Genomic DNA, 21,717 nt, shown 5'->3' with positions numbered 1-21,717 from the left:
AACTAATGTAAATATAGAAATTTCTCTCCATGCCCATGTTCTAGCTCCAAAATTACTGAGAACCTGCAAATATCAACAGCAACGAGGACAGCTGGATCTCACTGCAGCTTTACAGAAACTGTTTGTTCTCCTGTCCCTCCTGCTTGATCTCAACTACAAGTAAGTGTCTTCCCTGTTGCTAGTTAGCTGCTAGTATTCAGGCAGCAACTAGATGCTGGAATCTAAAGTAGACAGGCAAGAAGCTGGAAGAATACAGCAAGCTAGGCAGCATCAAGGAGGAGGACAAGTCGACCTATTGGCTTGCTGTGTTCTTCCAGTCTCCTTTAACATGTTCCAGACAGATGCAATAAAAAGATCGCTGGCCCTCAATATAGGCAGTAAATGAAAGGGAATTCAGCACCATATTCAACCAGTTCCTGTAGAGTGCCTCTGAATTATAAGTTAATAACACAACTCAGAGAATCTGTAAAAATAGTTGACATGGAAATAGAAAAGTTTGCTTTTGATACACTTTGTGGCAGCATGTGGTCTGTGCCAGACCTGACCTGAGGATGTGTGCCAAATTAGCATGTCACCGAAGTGGTAAAGTGTCTTATTCCCTAGTACAAAACCTCACCAAATATACAAATATATAGATATACATACATAAAACAAGACAAAACATAAATTATGACATCCCTCAAAGTATCCATAATATTAAATTTAATGTGGGACTAACCATGACAAAGCTTTCACCCCATTCAAACTCAAATGAAAAGGATAAGAAACTGCTGTTGGATGGAAAATTACACCGGCCTAGATCCTTTCAAAATTGATGTGGTCTCCTACATCAAAGCTCAACAGGCACCTCAAGCATGCCATTGACCTAAACATAGGTTTAGTTTAAAACGCTGGTTCTGATGACTGAAATAGAATTGTAAAGAGTATTAAAATAAAAATGTTTTTTCTTCTCTTTCTCTCGCTCGCCCCATCTCCACATTGCTATGCTCCAATTGTTCCTTTCAGGTGCTAATCTATGTCAAAAAAACAGTGACAATAGGACTTGACATCAGCATAATTAGCAGAAATTAAGGCTATTTATCCACTTTCTCAGATAAGTTACTTGACTACTGCACTGCCACCTCTTAGCTTGCCAGGAGTGTACAGCAGCACTCAATCACCTACACCTGACAGGCAACTCCTAGATTCAAAATTACCATTCTGATTGCAGTAATAATCTTGATATAGGACATTCTGTTATAATGTGTTTTGTCAATGTGAATCACTGTGACACGACTAATTGTGGATGCTGTTTTTACAACACAAAGTTTTAAAACACGTGTTGGCTGTAACATGATTACAGCACCAATACTTTAAGAGCCATTTTTAAAGCATAATTTTTCTATAATGCAGGGTTGCACCAGAAAGCAACCAATGTGTTATAGAAGAACTAACTGTATTACAACTATATCATTCACAGAAAATGCAATTTCAGTTTCATTTTGGGTCAGGCAAGATCTGAACACTAATCTGCGTTTACTATCGTTTTATTGTAAAGATAATGGTTAATCTCACTTTAGTTAATTCTGTTAAGTACTGACCATTCTTTTCTTATAACTTCTGCTATGCTGATCAAACTGCAGTTTCAAAGCTTAATCACCTTCATTTTTTTTTAAATGCGTACTTCAGGTGGAAATCACATTATATGGATTTTGGAACAACATCACCAATTGTATGAAGACTATTTGTTCTCTAATGTTACCAAAGGCATTAGTACCAAAGACATTACCATATTAATAAAATCAAATTGCTTAACTTCAACTCCATTCCTAGTTGATAAATAAACATGAATAAAAATCAAGGGCCCCATGTGACAGTCCATTAACTAACTGAAGAGCTGGTGCAGTTGTCCCTTTGGACTCCAAAGACTTGACCTGTACAAGGAAAGCCTTTTTACTGTTCCATCTGTTTTCATTCTACCTTGCAGCCTTCAAAAACAAACTTCAAGTTTCACATAATCTGTGCACAAAACTTTGTTAATCTCTAGCTCCTATCACAGGTTCCTTTTTCTATTTTAAAACAAAATGTTAATCTCCTCAATATAAATTTGGCAAGAGAATGCTTTCATCCCAATGTTGTGTGCAGTTATTCATTGCTCTGAAGAGCTGAAAGCCTGCCTGCATTTGGTGCCAAAGGAGACAACACTAATGGTTAAAATGCCCAGCAAAGTGATACACCTTTAGCAACTTACAACACAGTTTCCATTAAAAAAATGAGATTAGATGGAAGGATTTTTGCATATCCATAAACCATCTTGTGCATTAGTGGGGAAAAAAAAGCACACAAGCCTTAAAACAAAGGATTCAAAAATCAGGGCCTTGAATAAGGGAAAATGTTGATAAAGGGATGTAAGTTTTCTCTCCATCAGCAGCTCATCACTGCAGGTAGAATTCACTTTGGAAATTGACAGCGCACTCTGCTCTAAAGGTTAACTGGAATTTTCTCTCATCATTGTCTGCGTGCATTTGTCTCCAAATGTTTACAAATATTTCCTGTCCTGAAACCATTACATCTGTTTCTGTTTTTTACAATTTAGTTACAAGTACCAAACAGCAGTATTTGATGCAAACACATCAATGCCACATGCATTGCGGTCAGCTTGGTAGTACCCTTTAAGATGTTAATGTACTATCCCTCATCATCCAGACTAGCACATGGGTGACTCAAATAGCCACTTGCTATTCACAAAAGCACTCAACAGTTCTATGACTTGTGTTAATAATTAAAGAAGGCACCCAACAACAATCATTGCGTTGTGTGAGAACTGTTCCTTTTTGGGTTTTGGAGTTATATCTTAATATTTGGACTAAACTGATCTTAACACCTGTATCTAAGCCATTCCATACTATAGTTTTCGAAGTTAAATGAGTTTTTAGTGTATACTTTTAGAATTTTAAAACTTAAGAACATAAGAAACAGGAGCAGGAGTGAGCCATTTGGTCTCTCGAGCCTGCCCTACCAATTATTATTTTAATTGGGCAGACATGTTAGCTGGCATGAGTTATGTCTGCCAAAAGGACACACTGCAACCATCTATGAAAGCAGTTCTTTGGAAATAATTAGCTGCTGGAGATAACCCCCAATTCGCACACTGAGAGTGCTACAAATACACCTGCTACATCCAACTTGTGGGCAATTGACACCTTCTATATGAAAGGGTAACGAACTGTCTTCAACCCAAGAAAATGTCCTGGAGAACACCAAGTCTGATGGCCAGGCTGGTTACAGATCCAGCACCCATTGTTCTGTTTTCTATGTCATTTTTAAAAAGAAATTTGGACAATCTAAGTACTGCCATTCCTTGGAAGCCGACCATCTTTTGTACTTTGAGAAGCTATTCCTGGATGAGACCTCACTTCTGCTCAGCAGAGTCCTCAGTGCTTGGTTCAGGTTCTGGGCCAGGATCAGGATCAGCTAAAGAAGAGCCAAATGCATTCTGTACAATCTGAAACCCAAAAGACTCCAAGAGAGACATGTTTTGCTGAGGTGAAAATGGTGAGCTTAGGCCAGTGGGCAAGTCAGCCAGCGCACCAGCAGTGGGCTTGACATGGACCTTCAGCATATGCTTGTTCAGATAGGACTTGGATTTAAATACTGAGCCGCAGTCCGGGCAGTTGTATTTCTTCGGTTCAGCATACTGCTCGGCACTGGCTTCTATTTTAACTTTTCCATTGTTGAGGTCACATTGAAAAGACTCATCCTGGTCATGTTTCAAAGGAGACTTAAGGTCACTGATGTCAGAGAGATCTCCAAATGAGTCAGAGTTGTCCTGTGAGTCCTGATGCTGACATTTCAATCCATCCATCTCACCATCTGCAGAAACACAGCAAAATCAATGTTAGCCACAGCCTGCAGTGGCATAAAGAAATCAAACATAACATCCTTCATAACATCTGATTCTGTGACCTGGCTGTGGCTTTAAGGCTTGCTTCACTTTGCAGAATATGTTTTTGATCTAAGAGCTTTCCATTAATTTACATGCTACATTCAGAACATTCACCAATAAACAATTCTTAAACCTAATTAATTGTTTTGGAAGAGCTACAACATTTGCATTTGGTTGACAGCAAACATCTTGGAATAACTATGCACTATTTACTTGCCCATTAGTTTAGACCAGAGGGAAAAATATTCTAGCCTATTCTTTTTCTCTCTCTCTCCTCCCCCACACCATAACCCTCTCTTCTTCCCAGAATAAGTTATAGTGATGGCAGAGTGATAGACTAATGCACCCAATCTGGTATGGGAAGTTTCTGATGTTATGTTCCTGAATAAGGTGCAAGGGAAAAGCCACAAGGAAAATCTAAGATTAAACTTATGGGGCCACTCATACTGCAATGTGATTACTACAGCAACACAGGGATCTGCAGGGTTGAAGAGACAATATAGCTAGTCTCAGAGTCTTAACAATAATTACCTGTTTTCACAACTGGGGAAATATATACAAATTAAAAGCCTTTAATTTTAAAAATCAAAGCTATATTAACTAAAATGAAAATGTAAGCTAAACAATACATTCACATCTACCAGGCATTATGTATCACTGAAAGTCTACTACATAATGTGCGAAGCTTGAGAGGAAATCAGAAAGCAGCTCTTTAATGATGAGTAACATACAGGTTCACTCAACCTGAAGCAATATAATTTAAAATGTTGGCATGTGGATATGAATTTTGACAAAATAAAGCAGAAAACAGGAAGTAGGGTGACTTAAAATAATTCATGACACTTCATCTGAAAATATCAGTTTCAGATGAACCAGGCAATTTAAATGCGCTGCATGTAACTTCATCTGTTTAGACCATCCTTTTCTTGAAGTGTTAGTGACATTCATGAGACACCACCTCCTCACCTCAAGTCACTGAAATATTTGGGTCAGCTCAAGTTTTGTTTCGAAATGACAAATGCATTGGAAAACATTTTTATTCATCATCATTAGAATTTAAAATCCCACAACTTAGCATTATTTTAAACCAAATTTCAAAGGTTGCTTTCTTTTCTTTTCAAAATTGCATAATTCTTCAAAAGAAACTATTGTACTGATTTGGTCAGTGAATAGTTTAAGCACATTCTCTGGAAATTGCTCTGTTCCCAACTTAAAAGATGATCAACCCATTTAAAGCCAACGATTTAAATCTACTACTGAATCGCAGACTACTACTGAAAGGAATTACAAACAAATGTGCATCTCACTGTGCAATTTCAATTCCTTTTGGTTAAATACTTCACTTTAGTCAGTTCACCTCAACTTCAGCTATTTCTTCCAAAGTCTACTCAGTCCTTTGCCACACAGAGCAGTTGGATCTGTCAACACTTCTTTTTTACAACAGGCATTCTTAGAAAGGCAAAGGTGATAATTCTTCTTTGCTGAACTACAAATATACATCTCCCCTTTGTCCAAGCTGTTGCATGTGAATAGGAGCACGTGTTCCCTGTCAGGTAGTAAATTAATGCATTAACCTGGAGCCATTGAGAACTGAATGCAAGATGGTATCCACGTAGAAATTAAATTTCAACAGTGCTCTCACTGTCAAAAGAATGCAACAAGCTCTAAGATGGGAGCAGCTTCATTGATTTTGCATGAACTGGGCCTCACATTATGCTTAGTTTTTAACATGTGACCTTTAATATACAAGTATATTGTCTCATTGCTCGTGGAAATGCACTGCATTAAGTTGGGGGCTTGGTAGTGGAATATTGCAAGAGCGCAAATAATTCCCTTTTAACAGTGTTCGGTAGTATTTATGACAATTAGTTAGGAAAGACACTGCCTAGTGTAGCACTAAGAATTAGCATGTAATTTTGAATGCATACATTTCCTAACATTTGACTGTCAATACAATGGCCAGTGAGTGGGTGGGTGTGCAACAAAGACCCCTGCAACCATGGAGGGCAGGGGAGGGGACGAAAGCCACAATACCTCTCTTACAATGCTATCCACAGGCCTCTACTCAAATGTGCAAGTGTGGTTGGCAAAGAACAACAGGGAATCTTTGATGCTGCAGGTTTTGTGTAATATCTGCTGACAGAGAAAAAAAAATTGAGGGAAGAAATGAAACCGCATAGACCTCAGAAGTTGCTAGCCTTTCTGCAAATTCTATATCAGGATCCTGCATTAGGATGATAGATAGGACAGCACAGAAACCTCCAAATTGGATGGCATGGGAGATATCATGTCCTTTGCCCAAATGTCACGAATGTTTCCTTTGAATAAATCTGTCTGTTAACACGACTGTAGTCTAGACTATTACTGCGCTCTTGGCTATGCCTGACGTCTCCAATCATATCAGTGTAGATTCCATTATCAATCACTCCATTTACAGGAGCATTTTGTCAGCAACAATTCTCGTTACCCTCTTCCCAAGTTGTTGAATAATGTTTCTTTAGTTCCAGTCCTTCTCCAGAAAAAAAAATAACCTTCTATCAGGTTGTGTTATAGCCAACCAGAGACACAAAGATAGCAATTTTATTTGTTAGTTATTCTCAAGGATATTTTGTTCCTCTGCTCATAAGATTAAGCCACACTTAAAAACAGACAGCTGGAGTTGATAATTGCACCAGGTAAGGGAACTCATACATACCTGTGCCGTCACTCCCCGTCACACAGATTAGTACTTGTACAGTTCTTATCTAACCACTGATAACAGCATCTCCGTGGTAAAACATTTATTCCTCAGCAGGTACCAGTATAGATTTACAGTAGGATTTGAGTCAAACAATGACTACTTCTGCATGGACCCGCCCACTCACACAATACAAAGAATGATGGCAGTTGGCTTGCCTTGTAACGAGCGTGTTCTGTCAAAGTGAAAAGCCATCTCCCCGCTCTGTGTTTGCTTGTGAATCATGATCTGAGGCTGGGGCTTGCATCGCCTTTCACAAGGGTCAGAGGTGTGCGAGTTGGGCAGAGGGACACCATGGTGGGTTTTAATATGGACCCTTAAGTAGGAAGCAGTAGAAAAACCTGAGGAAAAAGACAGAAGAGATTCTGTCACTCCGTCAGATGAAACCCAAACTCTTCCAAGCCTTCCGTACATTCAAAATTAGAATATGCCACCAGTTTGATCTCTGGGGGGGGGCTGCTTATGTCCAACACATTTTCTTCTGAGCAGCTCTCTCTTCTCATTTCCGCCCTGTATAATGTGACACTTATCAAGCAGTCGGTTTTGACTTGGGAGAGAAAGACAATAGTGCTGCCACCAGGCTTAGTATATTAGCACTAGCGCATCATATGGAGTGCAGGGGAACTACAAACTATTGCATTCTCATGCTTTATGGTACATTTAATGGTACCATCACCCTCCAGCTGGTCTCAGCAAGACCATCATAAATGGGACATGTATCATCAACATTTTAATATACCAGTGTTTTTCAGCCCCAAATATTCATTCCAGATAAGAGTCAAGATTGGACATGCAAAGTCCAAATTTGTAAAATGCTTTCCCAAACTGATAATGGGTGAAGAAAGCTTGCTTTCTAACGATTTCTCTTTAAGCAACATTCCTGAGCAAGATCTACCAGCAGACATCCCAAGGATCCAGGATCAGGGAATACAGGAAGCCACTAACAAGCTCCTTGTACTAAATATATCTCTTGAGGGCTTTGAACTATATAGTGAGATGGCCCTTACTAAAGAGATTCAGAACAAGCTGTCAACCTCCACCAACAAGGTCTGAATTCAAATACCTAATGCACTTGAAGTACGCAAAACAATGTTACATATTACAAAGACGTGTCTCATCTCCAGACTCTAAGTGATTGATTAATCATCTTAAACTCAGTGAATGATTGTTTGGCTCCAGGGATTTACATTCACTGTGAAAAAGTGAGAAAAAGCTCCAAGTTAAGGATGGCCCTTTAGCTACCAAATTAGATCAACTTTATATTTTTGAATATCTAACTAGAGGGAACACCTCGTGGAAACCACGTCTGGTGCACAGAGATAGATAGTTTCCAATTTTAGCTGAGCCACCTGTTGGTATATGGCATGGGATAGAGAGGACTTAATGGAGACAACGTCAACCTAAAAGAAATTAACTAGAGTAGTTTTCCCTTGTCTTAGCAAAACATCAGTACAGGCGGATGCTGTCAGAAGTCTTGTTTACCTGATCATTCAGTACATGGCTGTATACAGAATGTAAACATGAGGCATTAAGTAATTACAAGAGTACAGAACTGGACTTTGGTTTGAGAAGCTTGACTCTGAACACAGAATTTCAAATCAGATTTGCACTGAAGCAAACAAATCCTTCCATCTCAAGTCAAACTACACTCTTAGTGGAAAGTTGGAGTGGAGTGGTTAGGATCAACTCATCCTAGTGCTCACCATCCAAACACGCCCGAATGCACATTAGTTCAGAGATTCAGCGTGGAGATCTCTGCAAAATTGACAATGCAATATTTTTTACTACAGCAGTAGAGGAGATACATGAGCAAGAGAAAAAGGAAATAAAGCTAGAAAAATGAAATAAAAAAAGATACATACTGACAAGGAACAATATACAGTGGTAGCAGAGTTAATAAATTGAATCACAAATAGAAACAGTGAAATCCTATAGTGATTGACTACCCAGAACAGGCCAACAACAGTTGACATCCAATAACAGAAAAGGAACTACTGAACATGAACGAGCTGCCAGAGTAACAACATGCGGAAAGATGCCCCTGCTCCCCCCACCAAAAAAATGTTAAATATTTATTCTCTTTGCTGATTCAACAGCTGAAAAGACAGCAAGCCTCACTAAGACGGAAGTTCCGTTCACTTACAGTTCAGGCAGTAGTAGCCCCAGTATTAATGCCATGTGATGGTGAGATAGCCTGAAGAGGGTCACATACTAACAACTGGCAGTTCAATGGAATATCAGAAAGCAGTCGGTGCTTGTGGGACCTTAGCACCATATGGTGAATGCCTTCAAAAAAAAAGGATGAGATCAAACTGTGTGGGCGGCACGGTGGCACAGTGGTTAGCACTGCTGCCTCACAGCGCCTGAGACCCGGGTTCAATTCCCGACTCAGGTGACTGACTGTGTGGAATTTGCACGTTCTCCCCGTGTCTGCGTGGGTTTCCTCCGGGTGCTCCGGTTTCCTCCCACAGTCCAAAGATGTGCGGGTCAGGTGAATTGGCCATGCTAAATTGCCCGTAGTGTTAGGTAAGGGGTAAATGTAGGGGTATGGGTGGGTTGCGCTTCGGCGGGTCGGTGTGGACTTGTTGGGCCGAAGGGCCGGTTTCCACACTGTAAGTAATCTAAGTAATCTAATCTAATCTAATCTAAAAAACTGGTGGAACTGAGGTAATGGTGGTGGTACTGGAGGGGGTCACATGTTTAACTTAAAACAAAATTCATTCATGGGTTGAGGGCATTACTGATGAGACCAGAACTTTTTGCCCATTTTTAATTGCCTGAAGGGCAATTGAGTGTCAATCACATTTTTGCGGTCTGGAATCATATGTAGGCCAGGCAGGGAAAGACAGTAGATTTCCTTCCCGAAAGGACATTAGCTTACCAGAAGGGTTTTTATGACAATGAAAAATGGTTTGCCTTATGGTCACCATTAGTCTACTTACCAGCTCTGCATTCATTCACTCACTTCACACAGTCATCCAAGGGCTCAGAATGAATGCAGTGCAAATGTATAACTTGATCAGTTGTCAAAATTTTTGCTAAGTTTATGTATTCTTTTAAATCTACATCATACACACTCTCAAGGAATCCATTCATCACGCATTGGTTTAAGTTACTTGACTCTGAACACAGAATTTCAACTCAGATTTACACTGTGGCAAACAAATCCTTCTGTCCCAAGTCAAACTGCACCTCCTGGTGGAAAGTTAGAGAGAAGTGGTTCAGATCAACCCATTATAGTGCTCACCATCCAAATACGCCTGAATGCACATTAATTCAGAGATTCAGTGTGGAGATTTCAATAGTTTGATACTTCTGACTAAAGCATTAGTCGAAATGTATGAGCAAGAAATGAAAAAAGGATTTTAAAAAAATGAAATAAGAAGAGGTTGACCTGATCTTTGCAATGCCTCAACTAGCTAATATTGTATTTGCAGAACATTAAACTCTGCATTAAACTGCACTCCACATTGCATGGTTTATTCTTGATTTCTTTTGTGTTGCAAAATAAATCTCAGGTTAACAGATTTATCTAGAAAACCTTGCTTCCTCTGAAATTGGATCACTGTTTGCATGATCATCTAAATAACCTCGCTCAAAAGTCCTACACTGACCCTTCAAACACTGGAAATACTGTATTACTCCCATATTGGAGCATCCTGGTTATAGCTAACAGATGCTTTGCATCATTTATTGGATAAAAATATCACACTCAGAATTGGTTCAATATAAATGTAATTCCAAGGCAACATGATGGCTAAAACTGTAAAGAGAAAAGTTATCAAATTGGCAAAATAGAAGCACTCTTCTAGACTGGGGCCAGAAAGTATTGTTATGGTTATATAGAAGGACCTTTGCACCTAAAATTCTTATATATAACCTCAAAACATTTGAACCAACACTGGGATATGCCAAAGAAAATGTTGCATTGTGAGTATCACTCAGCATAGAAAGATTACCAATTTTTATGGTATAAAATCTAAATAAGCAGGGATCTGGGAGGTAGACTATGATATTTTACAACACGTATTGGCTCTATACAGAACTTGAGATGTAAGAGTGTCACTTTTCCCCCAAAGTAATGGTAAATTCGCAATATATCCAAAAGTTTCTCTTTGTGTAAACTTATGGTGTCAAACTGGTGATGAAAATAGATAAAGTAGAAGCCAAGTCACTTTTTAGATTTAATACTGTTCTTCTGGTTCTGAACATAGCAAAAATGAGCCCTGAGAAAAAAAAGAGAGACTGACCAAGGGTCTTCTCACAGTGGATGAGTTTGTTAAAAGTTGTGTTGTAGACGGAGACCATGCAGAAAAGCAGCAACACCAGTCATAGAGTACACATGCATGGCAGTCTAAACTAAACAGTGACAGTCAGTAAACATCAGTTTGACCAAACACAGCAGCATTTCAAGCATTGGTAAGCCCAGAAAATAATCATGAATCAACCATCCAATTTGCTTTCTCCTACCTGCCACCTACTGTGCATTTTTCCTGTAGGAGCGAGATAATTGGAGACTTTTGATTTTTCTTCACAAAAAGAACACAGTTGGCACAAATTCTTGAGCTAAATAAAACTAGAGAGCAACTGAGTGTCCAAAGGCCTTCCCATTAGAATGGAAAATTCAAGCTTTTCAGCTCACCACTCTGCAAATCAACAACCAGTACTAATAGAACAAAACACAGATAACAGATTGACATATAGAAAAAATAAGTCATGGTCCTAACTGAATCTTGGGACTGGTTAATTCAGTTAGCTAGATGGCTACAGCCTGGATCAGATTAATGTCAATAGTATGATGTTTGACCCTCTCTCTTTCTGGCTGGAATGGGCTTAGACTGTCTCCCCACAATCCACCCTCAGGGAAAAATTATGATACACTGCTAAGCTGCAGTGAATAATTGCCAAGGAACTGCCTTCAGGCACAGAACTCAAAAAAAAATGAGGATCGGTGTAGGCCAATTGGGAATCATTTTCAAATATTCTCATACACCAACAAACAATATGCAAATCCAATTTTAAAGATCCTACAGCATTACCTTGATCAATTAAGGCAGATACCCCCAGTATCATGAAAAAAAATTATCCCTCAATCAAATTCATAGAAACAGATTACTGATGTGTTTGGTGGTCATGCAAAACTTTATATAATAAATGCAAGTCTAACACAAAGAACAAAACATGAACTGGTTGGTTTGGAGACAGCATTTGCAACTTTGCAACCTGAAACTACTGTTTCAATTGTAATAGCAAGAGTGATGTATGAAGAAGAACAACAAAACAAGAACAAATCTGGAGAAAAATAATCTGATGTAATCTTTGGTGTTTTAGGATAAGTCAGAATATTTGTAGGATAAAGTAAGTCTTGCATCATGTACAAATGAATAGTACAGTATTGCGTTTATCAACTGAAATGAAGAGGAAAACAGACAGTCATTACTATTTTCCATCATCAATATTTACTTTACTATGAAATCGACAGATTGAAATGATGGGGTAAAAGGTAAAAAAAAAGTCTTAGGCTAAATAAACTAAATGATCAGATGCTCAGAACTGAAGTGGATAGATTTAAGTCACAAGTCATCAATCAAATCCTAGTTTCCAATTTCTTGATATTTCACTGGATGGATTAGTAAAATCACGTGGCCTTCTCAAAAAGCTTCCAGAAAACATCTTTACCTTCACCCTCAGCTGGTCATGACATCCAACTGTTAATTGCTTCTTAAATATCCCATCACACTTGACCAACAACAGAATAAAATAAGGTTTAAGCTTAGAGGTAAGCTTTTTTTAAAAAAAAACAAAACAGTAAATCTACAGTAGTCAGTTTACAATCACTCCATTTGTTGACAAAATTCTCAAAGGAGAAAGTAAGGACTGCAGTTGTTGGAGATCAGAGTTGAGTGTATGATGCTGGAAAGGCACAGGTCAGGCAGCATCTGAAAAGCAGGAGAATCGACATTTCGGGCATAAGCCCAAAACATCGATTCTCCTGCTCCTCGGATGCTACCTGACCTGCTGTGCTTTTCCAGCACTACACTTTCAACAAAATTCTCAAAGTATTTAAAGATATAATCAAACTCAGTTTCAGCACATTTTTGATTACTATTCTGTTTGCCAGTCTTCCCTTTGGCAGTTGTTTATCTACTGGTAAATCTTCTACATTTTCTATCAATGTGCAGTTAACCATAATTTCCAAATGCATTTTTGAGGTAATTAGGTTTAAGCATGATCAATAACTTGCATATGTGACACTTAGTACTGTATATTTTCCACAAGGCCAGGCTCATGCTAAACTTACTGCTTAATTACATAGAAGTTAATAACATCTTTCAAAGTACTAAAATATTTAGTTGTGTTTTTCAACTTTACCATAAAAATGTTTCACAACTAAGCCTGATGCAAATTAGACTCCTTTATATTCTGGCTTAATTATTTTTGTGCAGTTAAAGACAAATTCCTCAGAGCAACAAAACATATCAGATTCAAACGCCATCTCTATAGTAACAACCTTTAGAGGTAAGCAACACACCTTGATCTTTAGATTATTTTTTAAAAGTTACCTTTGTTACAGATGTTGCAGATGTTATTTGGTCCTTCATTATGCTTTTTGACATGATCAGTCATATAAGCTGCACGTAGATATTTCCCACACACTTGACAGGGGACTTTTTCCTCATGGCATGTCAAATGCGAACGCAGGCGGTCTTTGGTCGCAAAGGAAGCTTCGCAGGTCTGTAGGAACAGGTGAACAAAATGGAAATCATTCTGGTAGCCTGACAGTACCAGTGGTGTCAGCTGTGGCTCAGTTAATCTCACCTTTGCTTCTGAGTCAGAAGATTGAGAGCTCAAGACTAACTTCAGGAACTGAGCACAAAAATCAAGCCTAATACTCCAATGCAACGCTGAGGAGTGCAGTGCAACTAGAGGTGTAGTCTTTTGGATGAGGCATAAACCAAGTCACCACCTGTCCTCTCAGATGGACCTTTTATTTATTTGTTTTTCAGGCAATGGGCATCACAGGCTAGGTCAGAACTTTTTGGCCATCCCTAATTGCCCCGAAAAGGTAGTGGTGGAGCTGTCTTCTGAACTGCTGCAGTTCATGTGATGTCGATACACCTGCAATGTTACTAGGGAGTATCAGATTTTTTAACACAGTGACAATGAAGGAACAGTCTTACATTTTCAGGTCAGGATGGTTGAGATTTGGGGGGAACTTTGCAGCTGGTTCTGTCCCCATGTATCTGCTGTCTTTGTTCTTCAAGGTTCTTCTGAAGTACATAATCATTTTTTTAATTAAGTAAAACCCATCATCTATCACAAAGAACAATTTATTTTTAGTGCTAGATAAAACTAAAACCAAGTGTGTATATATACGTCCTCTAATCATCAAGTATCAGTGTAATACCAATAATTGCACATTATCTGTCAGTTGCAGCTTAAGACTGCTAGTCATATATAGTATGTCAAATGGATGAGAGATGACTGTAATGCTTGGGACAGGATTCTCTTCATTTGGGAGAATGTGGTCTTACTTTTAGTCCACTTAACTCTTAAGTTTTAAAAGTACAGGATGATAGAAGCAGGTATTTTTCTCTGTTTAAGAATCCCCAGAATTCACCCTCCGTTGGTGTGGCTTTCAGTTCAGAATCATTACAAATAGTAATTTTTTCTGTGACAACTCCAATGCTTAGACACCTGATGGAATTGATAGCCAATGCACCAATGTCTACTTGAAGAAATAGATTTGACCAAACATTTTGTTCCAGCATTTAATTTCTGAGATCACCTGTTGAATTCCTCTTGTAACTTCCTTAGGTGTGCACAGACAATTTCTTTTGGGTGGGATCATTTATATTTGCCTTTGATTTTTTGCATATTTTGTTCAGACTTGAAATGCTGCAGCATATTTGCTTAGTCTCTGTCCTTTTCCAGTAGTTTAGAGTTGAGCTCATTCAGTTTTGACATTATATCTGTAAGGAATCCAGATACAGATTCTGAAACAACCACGCATTGTCTGACACTTCAGTGCAGATTTTTCCTTGATGGCTATTGGCTATTTCAGGCATCAGATCTAAAAAGAAAATCTTTGAAGGATCTTCTTTTGACTAAACCACCTCACAACAGCCTAGAGGATTAGTTCACCATTAGTTGCATCAAGTTTATGAAGTAAAATGCAGGAAAGTAGATAGGAGGAATTTCGAATCAGCCATAATCCTATTGAATGATTTTGCAGTCCACAATAGCTTACTCTTGTTCCTAATGCTTACGATTTAGTGGTCTTATGTAATAAGAATTCAAATAAGCAGTGGTGAAAGGTTTTTGGATGAATCTTACAATCTTAATAACAACTTTCAATGCATGAGAAAAGTCCATACTTTACTCAATAATGCTTACTGGTGAATTAAACAATGATAATTGGCAAAAGAGGGTCATTTTGCCAACAAAGCCTGCATTCACGCCAAAGGTGGCTGGTATGTTATCAGGTGCGATGGAAGTCAATTTCTTGATTGGAATGCTTTTCTCAAACAATTACCTTCTGAATTTGTTGCAGAGATCCTCATCCTTTGTCTGTCTCTCACAGACAAAAGTGAGAAAATAGTTTTTAGTTATGCCTTTAAAACCCATGCACACGAAAATAAGTATCTGAGTCATGCCCATCACGTTGATCAATTAATTGACTGCAGTGAGGAGCATTCACAGTCCTTCAGGTCCTCTTGTAGTTGCTGAAAGACATCTTTGGAAAAAACATCCACTCATCTTGCAACTATGGAATTACCAAGTAACGTGCTTTGAATTGTTGTTGTTATTCCTTCAGTGTTCTTAAAGTCTCTGAATAAAGAGTCAACTGCCACAGCCAGTACTTCTTTAATTACTTCGCCAACTACAAACGATCATGTTTTGCCAGAAGATGGCACACATGAAATGATGCTTCAGTGCAGGCCTTAGGCTTTGGTGCTAGTTTAGAAAAAATCCTGTTGAGCCTTCAAAACAGCTATCTACTCAATAGTTTTCTTTGTAGAAGGTGTGCTGCTTGAGATAAAACTATCCTTGAATGTGCTATGTGCTGTTATCCCATATTCCTCTTTTTTTAAACTTACTGATACACTTTGGTGACATACAAAGCAAAAGTTTTATAATTGTGAACAGAAAATCATTACCCCATCCTGTGTGGATGTTATGCAATTTTGGTTTCTTTTTAGATGTCCAGTCCCACAGTGCCTCTGGATGCTCAGTTTTGAACTGCTAGATCTACTTGAAATCTATCCCATTTAGGATAGTGATGATGCCACACGACTCAGGCGACTGACTGTGTGGAGTTTGCACGTTCTCCCCGTGTCTGCGTGGGTTTCCTCCGGGTGCTCCGGTTTCCTCCCACAGTCCAAAGATGTGCGGGTCAGGTGAATTGGCTATGCTAAATTGCCCGTAGTGTTAGGTAAGGGGTAATGTAGGGGTATGGGTGGGTTTCGCTTCGGCGGGTCGGTGTGGACTTGTTGGGCCGAAGGGCCTGTTTCCACACTGTAAGTCTAATCTAAAAAAAAAATAACACAGACACACAACTTGGTGTCACAATGATTACGTAGATACACTTGTACTACCATGGCATCTATGATATTGATGAGGACAACATCAAGTAGGTTTTCTTCCTTCTAGTTGGTTCCCTCAACACCTGATACAGACATAGACTCTTTAGGACACAGCCAGTTCAGTCTGTATGGTGCTAGCAAGTCATTCTTGGTGACGGTCAGTGAAGTTCCCTAACCAGAATATATTCTGCGCTCTTGCATATTTATTACTTCTTCCAAGTAGTGTTCAACATGGAGAAATACTTATTCATTAACTGAGATGTGCATCAAGTGGTAGCCTGCAGGTTTCCTTGCCCTTGTTTGACTAGATCCCATGAGATCATAGGATTCACAGTTGATGTTGGAAGCCCTAATCAAAATGCTCAAAAAGCTAGAAGCATGATAAAAAAAGACTGTAGAAACTGATCTGGTAGCACCTGTAGAGAAAGAAATGGAATTGACGTTTTAAGTCCAAAGACTATATATTTGGTCATGGTCATGTTTAGGAGTTTCTACGGTCTGGTTCTGTGATTAGGACTTATGCCAGGCTGTTGCTTTTCTTGTCTGAGAGGCAGCTCTCCCAAATCTTGGCACAGATATCAAGATGTTACTAAGAACTTTGTAAGGTTGACAGGGCTGCATTTGCCATTGTAGTTTGAGGTTGGGCAGTCTATCCAATTATCTTCCTTAGGCCTTGTAGTGGTTTAATACAACTGAGTAATAAAAAAGGTAATAAAGAGTCAATCACTTTGCTGAGTCATGTTGAAGTCATATAGAGACCAATCCAGGCCAACATAACACATTTTAAAAAAATTCTCTCTCAGGATGAGGATGTCGCTGGCAAAGCCAGCATTTACTGCACATCCCTAATTGCCTAGAGGGCAGTTAAGAGTCCTATGGATCTGAATTCACATACAGACCAGACCAGGTAAGGATAGCAGATTCCTTCCCTAAAGGACATAAGTGAATCAGATGGGTTTTCCCAACAATCGACAATGGATTCATGGTCATCACCAGACTCTTAATTCCAGAATTCAAAGTGCACCAACTGCTGAGCTGGATTTGAACCTAAGTCCCCAGAATGTTATCTGCGTCCCTGGATTAAAGTTCCAACGATAATACCACTAGGCCATTGCCTCCCCATGTTTCTTTCCCTAATGGACATCAGTGAACCAGATGACTTTTTTTGACATTGTGCTATATCAGGACTACTCAAGAGTGGATTTTAATTCCAGATTTATTAACTAGTCAGGCAGCATCCATGATGAGAGAACAAGCTAACCTTTCAAGTCCAGATGATTTTTCATGAGAAGTGCAGAGGGGACTGCATTTATACAATAGCATGGAAGTGCGGAGAGCTGGGGGAAGAGAGGCTGTTGATCGTGCAGACTGAGTGACCAGAATGTCAGAACGGCAGAACAGTGGCATTTCCAATCGCCAAACTGAAAAGAACAGATGGAGTCACTGAAATGAGGGGAGGGGAGAGAGGGCATGGTGATAGAGAATACAATTAAAGTTAAACGAAAGAAAACAAATGGGAGCGAGTTCACAATCTGAAGATGCTGAACTCAACATGAAGTCCAGACATTGTAAAGTGCCTAGTCTGAGAGATGTAATTCCTCCAGTTTTTGGTGTGATTCACTGGAATACTGCAGCATGCCGAGGATGGACAAGTGGGCGTGTGAGCAGGATGCGGTGTTAAAATGACCGGCTACAGGAAGGTCAGAGTCATGCTTGCACACCGACTGGAGGCGTTTTGCAAGCAGTCACCTAGTACGCGTTTGCTTTCTCCAATATAGAGTGGAGCCATATTGATGCAGCGAATGCAACAGACCTGATTTGATGAGGTACAGGTGAAATACTTCTTCACCTGTAAAGACTGTTTCATATCTTGGACGGTGAACAGGGAGGAGATGAACAGGCAGGTGTTACACCTTCTGTGGTTACATGAGAAGACACCATGGGGTCTGAACCCCTGCCTAGCCCAGTGATATTATCACTATGCTACATCTCCCATTAAAAGAGATAATTGATTAGACATAAAAGAGTCTGTGACATTATTCTGAAGAAGGGAGTACTGATCAACATTTATCCCCCAATCAATACCTTAAAAACTGGTTATTGGATCATTATCACTCTACTGTGTGTGGGAGCTTGCTGTTTACACATTAATTGCTCTCTTACAATCGTGATAACACATCAAAATTACCTCATTAGCTGTTAATCACAAAGATATTTGACACTTCTCAAAGATGCTAATACAAATTCAATTTCTTTTTAACCTTTTGAATAGTATAATTTCAAATAACAATTTACAGATTATATTACTGCTTGGTAAAACAGCAGTAAAATTGTTGGAACCAAAAAATGCTGGAAAAGCTCATCAGGTCTGGCAGCATTTATAGAGTTGGACCCGAAACATTAACTCTGATTCCTCTTCAAAGATGCTGCCAGACCTGGTGAATTTTTCAGCAATTGGTTTTTGTTTCTGATTTACAGAATCCACAGTTCTTGTGTTTTTGATTTAGTAAAATTGCTGGAATTAATCTGAAGTGTCCTTGAGTCAGAAAAAGTTAATGTTAGTTAGAGTTCCTACACATAATTATTATCCAGTCGTTTCTAATGGGTCGATAATGAATGAAGACAGGACCAAGCATTCGACAAAACTCTTCCCATCAAATTACTTCAGAGGCAGCTCATGCTACAGAAAAAGGCATGGAGTGACCAAAATTCATCATGTATGGGGAAGCTCACTTGGGGCTCACAGGACAATCATCCTTGCTCTTTGAGAGTCACTAACTCCAGGTAAGGGTCCCATGAGAAGGATTACAAGCCACAGTCAACGGTGCAACTATCAATTTTTTGATGATGATGGTTGATGAGCTAGATAACAGATGCTCACAGATAATCCTTCAAGTAGAGAACTAGTGTTTCCTTTATGCAAACGAGATAGGCAACTGGAAATTGCAGCTGAAAATGTGTTGCTGGAAAAGCACAGCAGGTCAGGCAGCATCCAAGGAACAGGAGATTCGATGTTTCGGGCATAAGCCCTTCTTCAGGAATCTTTGGGCTTATGCCCAAAACGTCGAATCTCCTGTTCCTTGGATGCCGCCTGACCTGCTGTGCTTTTCCAGCAACACATTTTCAACTCTGATCTCCAGCATCTGCAGACCTCACTTTCTCCAACTAGAAATTGCAGCATGGATTCTTCAGCCTAGTCACCTTGGTTACTAAAGTGAAACATTAGAGGGTCTCACAAGCAGCTGATGAGGAAACTGTAGAACTGCAAAATGTTGAGCAATGAGTAGAAGATCTGCCCTTAGACAGATCAATTCCACACACAGGGCTTTGCAAACTAAAAGGTGAACTCACCTGACATTTAAAGGGTCTCTCTGCAGTGTGAACCTGCTTAATGTGGCCATTCAAGTGATCCGGTCTGTAAATGAAAACATCAAAATTAGCAAGGTATTGAAATGTAAGAAAATTTTGTTTTTGAACAGCATTTTCTTAAATACATGCACAAGACACAGAACCTCAGGGCACATCAGTACATTAAAAAAATGTCCTGGTATTTGATTATCAATTCTAAGAAATTGTTGGCAAGCACTTATTGCTGCTGAAAAACAAGTGATGAGCCTTCTCCTTGAACGACTGCAAACTGTATGGTGAAGAAGGAACTCCAACAATGCTACTATGTACAATTTTGACCCAGCAATAATGAATGAATGGAAATATATGTTCCAGTAAATAAGTATGATGACATCATACACCTTCTGATGGTGTCTTTCTAGGCTGAACAGTGTTGTGGAGGTGCTGCTAAAATCACTTAGGAGGGAGAAACTTTGTGATTCAGGCCTTCACTTTCCTACCAGTTACTCACAAGGGCCTAAAGTATGTTATGAAAGGCTAAGCCAAGTTCCAATCATCTTGTAAGGAGAATGTTGGCATTTGATTTTTCAGTTTTCATCATGCCTTTCAGCTGGTCTAGTTGCATCCAACTTTGATTCAACTGGTGTCTTAATGCCAATTTGTCTTGGTTGCTGGTCCAGCAAGCAGATCTGTAGAATATTGCTGTTATGTTTCATAAAAATTTGCAGTTCTTTGTGCACCACATGTGAGAAAGTCTGGGGGGAGAAGGGGATGTGTTCCATGACTAACTTATGCCAACCTGACATCTATGGGGTTTTCAGACACACAGCACATCAGAATATCATTCCTCATACAGAAAGTGAGGATATTAAAAAGCTTTTTCCCATGTATATCTAGAGCGGGTAAGTTGGACCGGCCCAGAAGAGGAGAGATCGAGATCATCTTAACTTCAGTCCCTAAGACTTCCTTGATCACTCCTGCTATAGCACTCCTGTACTTATGAAGCCTGTGGAGCACAGACAGTGCATAAGTGTACCAGTACTTATTTTACACTTGGGGCACCCTGAGGATACTCCCACCTTAAATTTCAAAAGATGATCTGGGGCCAGATGGACCCTATGAAGAATTTTCAACTGTATGGCAGGTGTCCTGTTACAGATCGAGATCTTTCTCGCATTCTCACAAATATCCTCCCATGACTTGGAGGAGATCTAACTCCTAACACTTTCTCCCAGACTTCACATAGTTTGTCAATATTATCCAAGGAACCACCTCCCAGTAAACGATAGAGAGTACTAACCAAGAGAGTGCTCTTGGCATAGAGCACCCTCTTCGCTGTACTGAATCTGTAGGGGTTGGTCAAAACCCTACAGATCGTAAGGTAGTTCATTTTTGGATAAAGTCCCTCACCTGGAAAAAACAAAAAATGTCTCTTCTAGATAACCCATACTTGCAGCTTATTTGGTCAAAGGACATCACAATCTCACCCTCAAACAAGTCACCCAGACAGGAGACACCCCTAGCTGCCCAAAATTTAAACCCAGTACCCATTATCCCTGGCCAGAATCCCAGCATACCAACTACAGGGGTGAGGAAAGAGGTTTTAGATATATTGCCCTGACTCTGTTGCAATGCCCTTCATGACTGGATTCTGACAGTATTCCGCAACGGTCCTCATCTTATCCATAAAGAACAGGCTAGTAAAAGGGCACTTTGTCTGAGAAGTTTCTAGATCCAACCATATTGACAACAGATCCTCACAAGCCCAATCACTCACAAGACAGAAGGTGGTATCTCTTAGGTGGAGTTCGATACAGCTAAGTGTGAGGTGATGTACCTTGGGAAGAACAACATGAAGGCAGAGTACTGGGTCAATGGAAAGATTCTTGGTAGTGTGGATGTGCAGAGGGATCTTGGAGTCCATGTACATAGATCCCCAAAAGTTGACACCCAGGTTGATAGTGCTGTTAAGAGGCATTTGGTGTGTTAAGTTTCATTGGTAGAGGAATTGAGTTCTGGAGCCGCGATATCGTGCTTCAGCTGTACAAAATGCTCGTGTGGCCTCTTTGAAATATTGTGTACAGTTCTGGTCGCCATATTTCGGGAAGGATGGGGAAGCA

The 21,717-nt window shown here is 39.5% G+C and overlaps 1 protein-coding gene across 2 annotated transcripts in view; it reads right to left on the bottom strand.

Moving 5' to 3' along the window:
* Positions 1–1,539: 1,539 nt before the first annotated feature.
* The window catches only part of patz1 (POZ/BTB and AT hook containing zinc finger 1), a 55,581-nt gene continuing 35,403 nt past the window's right edge, over positions 1,540–21,717 (bottom strand). Inside the window, exons 2-5 of one of the 2 annotated variants that reach the window (XM_060843819.1) lie at positions 19,601–19,664; positions 13,226–13,397; positions 6,821–7,003; positions 1,540–3,852 (exon numbers count right to left, since the gene is read on the bottom strand). In XM_060843819.1, the coding sequence (XP_060699802.1) occupies positions 3,392–3,852; positions 6,821–7,003; positions 13,226–13,397; positions 19,601–19,664 (880 nt within the window). In that variant the 3' untranslated portion in view covers positions 1,540–3,391. The remainder of the gene's footprint in view (positions 3,853–6,820; positions 7,004–13,225; positions 13,398–19,600; positions 19,665–21,717) is intronic. The other variant, XM_060843818.1, reaches the window with a different exon arrangement.

Source organism: Hemiscyllium ocellatum, chromosome 24 (assembly GCF_020745735.1).
Source record: "Hemiscyllium ocellatum isolate sHemOce1 chromosome 24, sHemOce1.pat.X.cur, whole genome shotgun sequence".
Lineage (NCBI taxonomy): Eukaryota > Metazoa > Chordata > Chondrichthyes > Orectolobiformes > Hemiscylliidae > Hemiscyllium > Hemiscyllium ocellatum.
Note: the sequence above shows the minus strand (reverse complement) of the source record. Positions and strands in the feature narration are given on the sequence as shown.